General features: G+C 34.9%; 1 protein-coding gene across 1 annotated transcript; it reads right to left on the bottom strand.

Annotated features, from left to right (window-relative positions):
• Positions 1-1,186: 1,186 nt before the first annotated feature.
• Positions 1,187-9,150, bottom strand: LOC123661221 (innexin inx7). The gene is made up of 7 exons (XM_045596210.1): positions 8,911-9,150; positions 8,114-8,291; positions 3,456-3,603; positions 3,134-3,323; positions 1,732-1,882; positions 1,424-1,613; positions 1,187-1,349 (listed from the first exon to the last, which is right to left on the bottom strand). Exons 1-7 carry the CDS (start codon positions 9,148-9,150, stop codon positions 1,187-1,189), a joined length of 1,260 nt encoding a protein of 419 aa, XP_045452166.1.
• Positions 9,151-11,882: the final 2,732 nt, after the last annotated feature.

Raw genomic sequence — 11,882 nt, 5'->3', positions numbered from 1 at the left:
TTGATACATTCTTTAATCAACTTTATGTGCGTCGGCAGCAATAAAGTTATTTACAAAGGTCATTATTTACTTTTAAGGATAATTGAGTTTTAGACTAGACGCTGAAACTCTCGTTGTAAACTCACGTTGTAAATACGTGCGCACATTTGTCTTATATACTCAGAGTAATTATTAGGGAACCAATTACTAATATTGTTTTTAAAGGTCCTTTCTACGAATAATCGTACCATAATCTATAATATAAAAATGAGTCGCTGAATGTGTTGTTAAGCGCAAAACTCGAGAACGGTTGGGCCGATTTCGCTAATTCTTTTTTTAAAATATTCCTTGAAGTACGAGGATGGTTCTTACGGAGAAAAAAATTCTAAAAAAAAAAAAAAAAAATTTCCTGAAAAAGTCTAAAAACAACACTTTTCTATACTCCCCATACAAAAGATTTGTGATAATACTTAAAAGTCAATTTGAACTTTAATACCATACGATAAAGTTTGTGTTAGGCGATACGAAGTTCGCCAGGTCAGCTAGTAATTTATAAAATTCGATCTAAATAAAATACATGTCCATCTTATTCCAAATTCCATAAGTTATTTACAATTATATTACGCCCTAAAATAGCTCCTTAACCATAAAATTTGAGCATAGCAATACAAAAGTTTATCACAATATGAGCTGGGTTGAGCTGTAGTAGCAATTGTGCTAAAATAATTTTTTTTTTTTTTTTTTAATTTATTTATCAAATAAACAATATTGTACATATTTAATATAAATAGCATTAAAAACCACGCAGGTTTATGACAATGCTATTTAGTAACCAATGAACTAAATATATATATAAAATAATTACATAATTATCCACCCTCCTATTAGAAGCAAGCTGGCAAACTCAAATAAAAAGATGCACACCACTAAATATGTCAAGTCACAATAGTATCAAGAAAGTAATTTTTAAGTTTATTTTTTAAGTTAATTGGTGTAATACTTTCAATCAATTTTGATGGTAAGTCATTTATTAGTCTAGGCACTAAATAAGCGGTAGTTCGCTCACCATATGTATTGTGTATGCGCCTAGTAGTCCATAATCGGTTTTTTGCGATAGCACGGGTGTAAGTAGGGTGTTTAATATGTTGCCAGAATTTTTGATTTGAATATATATATAATTATAACGCTGTTTACTATCACAGCTTTTTTATGAGGATTTCTCTTTAGAGTCCTGGTTTAAAGGTAACGTTTCATCAGCATAATCAACTCTGCCTAATAAAACTGGTTCTGCTCCATTCTTTTCGGTTACATCTTGATCATATGGTATTTCCCGTTTCTCTAACTCTTCTGCTAACCGGTCAAACAGTTTTCTGGAAAAATTAAATAAATTAGAGATCGCATTCTTGGACTTATGATTACAAAAATAAATAAATATTAAACTTACTGGAAGACGAATCCTTTCATGTTCTTAGCAAGATAATATATAAAGAGCCAATCTGCAAATTGACAACCATTAACTACGTTTATCACGTTGTGGGGATTGAACTTTCTATGTGAAGCTTGACGGAATAACATCTCGTTGAACCTGAGCGAGCGGCGATACAGGAAGAACGAAGCGATGCGCCAAATAACAGCTAAAATAAATCATTTTCATTAAATAAACTTTATATTACTAGATCAAATTTTAACAAAAAAAATGGCTGTGTTTTAAACTTTAAGTAAAAGATAGTAAATGATTTTGATTGTATTTACCGAGAGCAGAAGCGATGAAGAGGAACAAGAACCAAAACCAAAGTATGACGTAGATCTTCTCGTGAATAATGTTGAGGGCCATAACGCAGAGCGCATCATGCTGTTGGAGCGATCCACTCGGACCATACTTGTGAAAGGTGCATTTTGTCACCTGTAACAAGTAAAACTATACAATAAGTTTTGTGAGATTTTAGTATTGTCTGTTTTTTTTTTTTAACAAACGAGTATCGAAAATTTTGTCTGGGTCCACGTAATAAACATACATGTATAGTCCGTTTCAAACAAACCCCGCAGTCACATGCACACTCAGTAGACGCTGCAGAATGCATTGTTGAAGTTCGAACTCTTTTGTTACAAGGAGCAGCTTAAATGGATAGCTAAAAACAGCCGTTATGTGTCAATCATGTGACAGTTATGTAGAAAATATATGTAAGAGGAGTTTACTATTCACGTGTCTGCAGAAAGTACATCAAAAGGTGGCGACAGTTTTTAAGATTACAAGAATTATACAATAATTATTTTATTTATAAATTATTTATGAAATTATTTATATCTGTCTGTATCAATGTTTCCCAAAGGGGGCGATAACGGCCCCTTGTGGGCGCTGCAGTACTAAAGGGGGGAGGGGGGTAAGAGACCTAGAAAAATGGTGGCGTTGTGTAGAGGCTTATGGGGCGATTTGTCATTTAATCTATAAGGACTCTCGACTACAACTTGTGAACATCAACTAATATTCATTAAAAGATTGTTCAAAGGGGGCACTATAAAATAATTTATTCTCTTAGTGGGCAGTACACAAAATAAGTTTGGGAACACCTGATCTATATAAATAAAAATGAATGTTGCTAAACGCATAACTCGAAAATGGCTTGACCAATTCGGCTAATTTATTTTTTGTATGTTCCTTAAGGCCCACGGAATGTTTTAATACAAAAAAATTACTATCAACTTTTGACAGAACGAAGTCTGTCCAGGCAGCTAGTCTATATAAATAAAAATGAATGTTGCTAAGCGCATAACTCGCAAATGGCTCGACCAATTCGGCTAATTTATTTTAATTTATGTTCCATAAGGTCCATGGAAGGTTGTATACTAAAAAAAGATAGAAAATAATTTTTACTAGTAACTTTTGACAGAACAAATCTGTCCGGTCTGTCCGGGTAGCTAGTATAAAATAATTAAATTTTCTCTACAGGAAATTGTAGAAGTCTTCAATATTAACGGACCTTTACAATTTCAAAACAAGAATGCGCAAGACATTCTCAGTACTCGTTTGTTAAAAAAACAGACTAGCGTAGATACACTAAATCCGAATTCTCAAAAGATTTTCAGAGGATCTTTCAAATTTTGTTAAAGCCAAATCGTGATATATAATATAGTAATGAAATTGTTAATAGTATACCTTGGGGAAAATAAGCTCCAGTGGATCTGCAATCTTACCCCATTGACTGGGATGCAGTACCTTTGAGCCCAAAGAGATAAACCCTCCATTTAAGAATACATTTACGATCCAGATCTGGAACATGATGTGCAGCAGGTTAACGACCTCCATCGATACGAGCCAAACCGACCAGGCTCTGCTAACTTGTAACCTAAACAGAAGATAAAAAAAAAGTACCTAAGTAAAAATAGTACCTAGTAACCTTTAAAACATTATTCGGAGCGCATAAAAACAATATAGTAATTTAAGATAGTGTATATTTGTAATCATAAATGAACAGTACCTTAATATGATATCCTTCTTTATAATGTCAATTCGATTCTCTAAAGAGCTTTTGGAAGGCACTGTTACAGAACCGACTTTCATGTCTTCCTCTGCTAACGCTATTCCTGCATATTGCAGTCCATCTACGAGAGCTTTTATTCTGCCACCTATAAATAAATAAAAATAAAAATAGGTAAAAAAACTTTTTAAGTTAAACGGTTTTATGTTAAACATACATTGCAATGTTTAAGATAAATGTACTAAAAACCAAAAAATAATAAAATAGATACAGTCGTGGGAATTATAAACATATGCATAGACTAGACTAAAATAAAACCGTGGGGCACGTCAATTGTCTACAATCGTTGATTAAAATGTTTGTTTTGTAATGTTACACTATTATGCAGTTGTTCAACCGACAAAGATGGACGTGTGATAAGTAGGGCTAGAATGTGGAAACAAGCTAGCAAGCTCGATTATAAGCGAGTTCTAGGGTTTCATAGTGGTGAGCGAGTAGTACTTTTATCATATGTTTTGTCGATTAAAGACAAACTACGAGCAGTGAAACGATTCCTCGCCAGCCAGCAGTGTGAATGTCCAACGATAAACTAGTTGAAACATCTCTTTTATTTACATGGAGTGTATGTAACTATTGGAATTTCCATGAGCAAGAAAATAGTAAGTAATTTCCTCACCGTCTGCGGGCCAACTGCCTATTTTAACGACGAATTAAACGATTCTTCTATCGCACATTAAGTCGATAATTTGTAGACAATTGACGTGCCCCACGGTTTTATTTTAGTCTAGTCTATGCATATGTTTATAATTCCCACGACTGTATCTATTTTATTATTTTTTGGTTTTTAGTACATTTATCTTAAACATTGCAATGTATGTTTAACATAAAACCGTTTAACTTAAAAAGTTTTTTTACCTATTTTTATTTTCTAGTTTTTAGTTTTTATTTCGCATTCTGTTTAATTCATTTAGTGCTTCATTATTGCAAGGCCCATCTTAAATATTGAGGTTGTATAGTGCACTGTATTCTTCTTGTCAAGCCCTTTTATTTGATACCCATGTTGATGGGATTGGTAGGATTGATAAAAAATTGTTATCAGACATTTGGTAGCGGCGGCCAGCTTAGATTTCAATTTTGCATAGTAAATTGTATTCTACTTGTTGAGACCTTTCATTTGATACCCATGTTGATGGGATTGATAAAACCTAAGTTATCCGCCATTTTGTAGAGGTCGCCATCTTGGATTTTAATTTTATATAGTACATTGATTATACTGGTTGAGCACTTTCATTTGATACCCATATTGATGGGATCGATAAAACCTACGTTATCCGCCATTTTGTAGCGGCCGCCATCTTGTATTTCAATTTTTTATAGTATATTGTATTCTGCTTGTTGAGCCCTTTCATTTGATACCCATGTTGATGGGATTGATAAAACCTACGTTATCCGCCATTTTGTAGCGGCCGCCATCTTGGATTTCAATTTTTTATAGTATATTGTATTCTGCTTGTTGAGCCCTTTCATTTGATACCCATATTGATGGGATTAGTAAAACATAAATTATCCGCCATTTTGTAGCGGCGGCCATCTTGAATTTATAATGATAATGAATAAACATAATTGTATTGTCACCAAAATCCAAAGTGTATACAAAATTTCAGATTAATCGGTTGACAGGAAGAGGGTGAAATTTGAATTACTAAATTTGACCCAAGAATAAATAATAAAAAATAAATAAAACAAACGGGGTGAGCTAAATAAAACCGTTTAATCATACAAATTTTTTTCTACAGTAGTATTTAATCTTCCATTTTAGTGTTTTTATCTTTAACAAATATGTTCATAGCCTTCTGAAATGTTTATGGCTATGGCTAGTTAGCTAGTAATAGCCGTAAAAATATATGTCAGCAATAGCACTGTCGTACGGAATTAGTAAGGAATTTATAAACAACAGATGCACATCGTTCGATATTCAACTACCCTCATTTATTATATTACTCGAATTGTTCTGACGTGTATAAAACGAATAGTGCAACCGCCGCTAAGGCAGTCTTGGCTCTAGCTTGGCACGATGCACTTGTTGTATCCTGCTAGTAGCTTAACCTAGACTCATTCGATAATTAATTTGTGCATACGAATTAATTGTTACATATTATGGCGAATAACTCGAGCAGTGAAGGTGAGCGTTGATGCGCATCCCAAAGGAGATCTCCTTAAACCTACACCTGGGTCGCAAGTCCTAGGCACTGCTCTGAGTTACTCCCTATGCCACACGATAGATTGGATCGGATCGCATTACAATTTTGTTATAATCATTTTAAGTACTACCTACACAGTATTGTAAAGAGTGCGAGTATAACCTACGCCCGCGCCCTGCGAATATAGAAAAGGACCTTCCAATCAGTCGAAAGACTACATCAGAAGTGGGATCTGAATCCCACTGGCTCACAATGTTTGAGATTCAGCACAGAAATATAATGCAGTTGATTGAGGCTAATCGAACACCAGTATCGTCACCCAAGAATTCTGTCGGAATTCAACCCAGAGCGATAAGATCCACCCCCAATTTCAAAATTTAACTAATTTAGTTAGTTACATTGAACGAAGAAATGTCTCTCTTCGCTTCCGGTATGGAAGCTATTTCAGAAAATAGCTGAAGTTATAGGCCCACCTCCTGACGATACATTTGTTTTTAGCGAGTGTGCAAGTTAGTTGCAATATTTTGTGGTGATTAGTGGGTACATCGATCATGGTTTTATTTTCTTTTATTAGTGGGTACATCGGTATTTTAGTTCTTTTCGGTCGTTCTGTAATATTCTTATCGGTTAGTAAGCTGGTTAAAGGGGCCATGTACGCCCGGGGCACGTTATGTTAGGAAGGGATGAAGGGGCCTAGCACGCCCGACCCACGGTTAGTAAGCTGGTTGAAGGGGCCACGTACGCCCGGGCCATGCTATGTTAGGAAGGGATGAAGGGGCCCAGTACGCCCGACCCGCTAGTGCATTACAGTCTCAGCATTTTGGTCAGGAATAGCCGAACAGTTATTAATGTCACTCGTTACAGTTGTATAGGTCGGGAGGAGTAACGCCGAGTTGGCGGATGTACGACATGGACGCACGAGGTCGTGCGATTGTCAGGGTTGGCCGTGTCAGCAATAGCACTGTCGTACGGAATTAGTAAGGAATTTATAAACAACAGATGCACATCGTTCGATATTCAACTACCCTCATTTATTATATTACTCGAATTGTTCTGACGTGTATAAAACGAATAGTGCAACCGCCGCTAAGGCAGTCTTGGCTCTAGCTTGGCACGATGCACTTGTTGTATCCTGCTAGTAGCTTAACCTAGACTCATTCGATAATTAATTTGTGCATACGAATTAATTGTTACATATTATGGCGAATAACTCGAGCAGTGAAGGTGAGCGTTGATGCGCATCCCAAAGGAGATCTCCTTAAACCTACACCTGGGTCGCAAGTCCTAGGCACTGCTCTGAGTTACTCCCTATGCCACACGATAGATTGGATCGGATCGCATTACAATTTTGTTATAATCATTTTAAGTACTACCTACACAGTATTGTAAAGAGTGCGAGTATAACCTACGCCCGCGCCCTGCGAATATAGAAAAGCAGCTTCCAATAGTCGAAAGACTACATATAGATACGTATATAAACCTAAATATTTTGAAAATAACTGCATTAAATTAAAGAGATGATACCGCATTTACTTCTGATTCCTTTACGTTAACCTGAATTATTTAGATAAGATAGCGTCGTTTTCATGTACATCGCATTCTATGTATGAATCAAAAGAAAAAAAATCAGATAGTTTTATGCAGGATATAATTGAACTTTTTGTTTATTGTCAATTCGATTTAGAGTATGTCTCATCAGTTACTGTTAAATCTATCTGACGTTTGATAGTATCCCACGGATAAAACGGATTTGATATATTATTATTTTCCAACATCGAATTCCACTTAATTTATGGCATATTTCTATTCACTACCTGTGTATCTAAAAATTGTGATTAGGTCATTGAGGTGAAACAGATCCTCCTATTTTATCTCTTGCTGTTAAATACTCATAGTAATTATTTTATCATCATCATTGGCCTTAGTCCGTCTATTGCAGACGAGTTAGACAGTGTTAGACAGACACTGTGTCGCCTAGGACACTCTTTAGGAAAACGCAGAGTTGCCTAAGCTCTGCGCCACCCTCTCGACCTCACTGGCTAGGCTCACAGGAACGACGAATCGATACGTGTGGAGCCAGTTCGGCTGCAAGAGTCTTTCGCGTTTTAAAGTTATGCCACGATACTTAACGGAGACCCTATTCTGGGTTTCAAATAAAATTTTCCTTCTCCAGGACCCTGATGATTTTGAGCCACGCTTATCTCTCAGTCGCCTTTTACGACCCCCACGGGAAGAATGGGGTGATGCTATTCTACTCGGCGTACACCACACGGCATAGTAATTAGTATTTAGTTTAAGTGTAGGATAAACTATAACAACAACCTGTGAAACAAGCTCTTGGCATCGTATACATACTTAACTACAAAGACCAAATAGTGGAGTATCTAAAATATGCCTATTACATAAATATAAATAGAAAAGTTTATCCAAAAGATCTTGTTACTTCTTGTATCTTACCTTCTTTCTTCTTCCATATATAATGTGGAAGATAGAAACATATTGACTGAATGAAGAGCACGAAAGGCACCCACTGATAGTACGTGTGATGCAATTTTTCATCGTCATTCGAAAGTGGACCCACTCCAGGATGAGGCAGATAACCGCCTTCAAGTAGACTTTCATTGTAATGCCGGACCTGTGGTTTGTAGATTTATTAAAAAATGTAATAAAAATAGCATAACTGGAAGACTGGCGATTTTTGTTCAGAAATTCGGAGTTGCAATTCAACCAACCATTACAACAGACACGATTTAATAGCACAATTATAGTTATCAGTAATTAAAGTTTTGTAGGTTAAATGAAAAAATTGCAAAAAAATATTCAAATCTCCATTTTCCAACTATTTTGTACATAAAAGGAGATATACCTCTTAGGCACCAAGCTGCTGTAAAGTAATCAAAAGAAAATGTAAATATGTAGTTTTAAAGAGAGTAGGAGTCGTAATTCGTAGTAAGATGTTTAGTGTAAGGTTTAACCAACTGCTGAATTTAAACAACTAGTGTTTTAAGACTTTAATTGATCTGTATAAAAAGTTTGATTATTTTTGAATTATTGTGATATAGCAAAGCAAGAAATACCCTACTCAAAATTTGGGTACAGCCCAACTAGAGAAGTGACTCAACTCAGTAGAGTTGTGTTACTGTAGTGAGTAAGGTGTCCACACCTCCTGAATTAGTTCTATTATTTTCACCCAGCTGTCTATTGTGTGAGTGAAAAAAAATCTATGAACCAAATTAAATATTTATAATACGTACTATAGTGAAGGTCGCCATGAAGAAGCAGTAAGTTTGTATTACATGACTGGGCACCCCTTGATCGGAAATGCACTTGATGTGTTCTCCAAAGTATTCTCTTCCACATACTAGGATAACACAACAGAGAAGTATAACAACAGTAAGCTTATAATGTAATTTAAATACAAAATTTTCAAGCGTTGGTTTTGTGAAATTAAACCGCAAACGCGGTGTGAGTTGATTTAAAGTTGTCACCAGCATATTATCTGGATGTTATCTTATCTTTAGATAGTTTTTCTTATTTTCAGCATCTGAAATCAATTAAAATTTATTTAAATGATATTTCTTTCTCTTCCAAGGTTGAAATGGAGAAACGTTAATAAACATTGATCTTGAGTTCAAGCCTTATTATAATATTTTTATTCGTACAGGTATTGGTTTCTCTATCTGTATGTTTGTCCTCGTGGTAAACCTCTGATCAACAGATATCAGTCAATCAATCAGTCAGGCCTTCCCAAGATGAGGATTGCGGAAAACCGGAATGTCTGGCGCGAACATTATTATAATACAATCTTTAATTTTATTAGGGATATTATCTAACTGAAATATCGTGGAAAATGCCTAGCTGAGCGCATCAACTCTTCAACGTCAGAGAAAAGATAGGCCTTCGCAACGTGCTTTGAATGTGCAATTGAAAAACTTTTGTAAGTACATTCAGTTAAAATTAGTTCTTTCTTGCAAATAAATCTTATATTTTTGTAAATTAATCATGAAGAAAGTTGTATATAATGAAAAATTATTGCAACGTTTTTTTTTAGATAAATAAGGTTATATTTGCGGGCAAAAATTCATACATAAAGGAAGATAAATTAGTACTCTAAAATCACTTCGTATTATTCTTCGTATACTTTTAAATCTGTTTTCCTTAGAACAATCAAAAAAAAGCATTTGAAAGATCAGTCGTCACGTGACCACGTCATTTGCAACGTTGCCGGAATATCCTTCTATCTCAAAATAATAATAGTAGTTAGTACCGTTTAAATGAAAGTGTAACAGCTCAAGAATTAGATTAATTTGAAACTAGTTTCATCAGTATAGTGTTTTGGTTTCAGACTTTTTGAAGCTATACTTCTATCGGCGCGGTAGGGAAAAATGATGAGAGTAAATTTTTACGATGCGCGCGCACAATGTCATAAAAAACCGACACCCTGAAGTTAGTTAGTCAACGAAGAAGAAGTTAGCAACGTGAAGTTAGCTAGCCAATGAAGTATAACTTCTTACGTGCTTACATAAGTACACACACTTTTTTTAAAAAAATGAGGCATTTCTAAAAATATCAAAAACTTTTAATTCAATAGTAATACTTTATTCAATTGTTGATCGTCTGCGGTTTAAACTAGAACTAAAATAACTAGTACTGAGATCGATTTAAATTTGAGATATAACCATACACACATTATACACAGATAGAAATATAATTAGGATTCCTCACCTAGCTGTCACACTCTACTACTCCTTTCAAAATTAGTTATCAATCTTGCACTAACCTATCACAAATTTATCAGAAACACTCCGAACAATAGCCACACCAGGTTGCGTGCGCTTCACACATCAGCCAAGCACAGTATGTCAGTGCTATCATTTGATGCTGATAAGATAATAGTGATAAACAATAATACGGTTTCGACAGCAGTTTTATTGATCTAAGCGAACAGGTTGATGTTATATTTCTATTAAATTTAAAGTCAGTTATGAAAAATAATATAAACGATAAAAAAGTTATGAATTATAATATTTCGTTATTTAATGTAAATTAATTTATGTTATTCATCAATATTTTGGTTACTAATTGTGATGGTTTAGACAGATTATAGATAACACCACAATCATCATTGAATATAAAATACTATAAAGAAAGAGAATACGGAAACACAACGCCTATGAGACTTACTCCACTCATATTCATTGACAATATATGTACAGTTTATAATTATCATTTAATGGTTCATATGATTACGGTAGTAAAGAATGTAGCCACTCCCTCTCTTCCCGTGGGTGTCGTAAGAGGCGACTAAGAGATAATACAGTTCCATTACCACCTTGGAACTTAAAAAACTGACCGATGGCGGGATAACCATCCAACTGCTTGCTTTGAAATACACAGGCCGAAGACGGGCAGCAGCGTCTTCGTTGCGATAAAGCCAGCCCTGCGGTCACCAACCCGCCTGCCCAGCGTGTTGGCTGGTGACAACATACATAACGCCATTTTTGGCGCGAACTTGTGGAGACATATGTCCAGCAGCGGACTGCGATAGGCTGTATTGGTGATGATGATTATCACTTAAATTAGCATCTCTAATATTAAAACAAATTATACAACACGTAATATTTATATTAAAATTTTAATCAATATTGTACTCGTTTTAATTTTGCTGTCAGGCAATTCTTCAAGAGCAACGCTTATGTAACATTGTCTAGCTAGGTTTTTACACGATAACAATAAGATATAAAGTCGGATATTTATTATAAATATATCTTCCCATATTATGGCAAACAGATGAAGATGTCACGTTTCGTTTGAATATATATATTAAATTTATATATTACTTTGTTTGTTCTATCGACTGGATGAAGAACATGAGAAGCACTCACTGTTAGTACGTACGATTATGATGCAAACTATTTCTGTAGTCAAAAGTGGACTCACCCCAGAATTGAAAAAATTTATATGAGGTAACCTCATGTAATTATACGCAAGCTTTAACTTCTTCCTACAAGAAGAGATATTTTGCCCATCAGTAGGACATAGCATCAAGTTGTGTAAATTTTTTAAAAAGGAAACATCTTTTCGCTCGCTTGACTCGGGGAATAAGTGGTGAATGCGTGACAAGGGCGTTACGAAAAGTGTATATTACAGTAATATTTCTTTTTGTGCTCTACCTCAATTATATTATAACTTCAAATATAAAATGTCTATTAAATATCTTATAGAC

This window comes from Melitaea cinxia, chromosome 2 (assembly GCF_905220565.1).
Source record: "Melitaea cinxia chromosome 2, ilMelCinx1.1, whole genome shotgun sequence".
NCBI classification, from domain to species: Eukaryota; Metazoa; Arthropoda; class Insecta; order Lepidoptera; family Nymphalidae; genus Melitaea; species Melitaea cinxia.
This window is presented reverse-complemented; position numbering and strand designations above follow the sequence as displayed.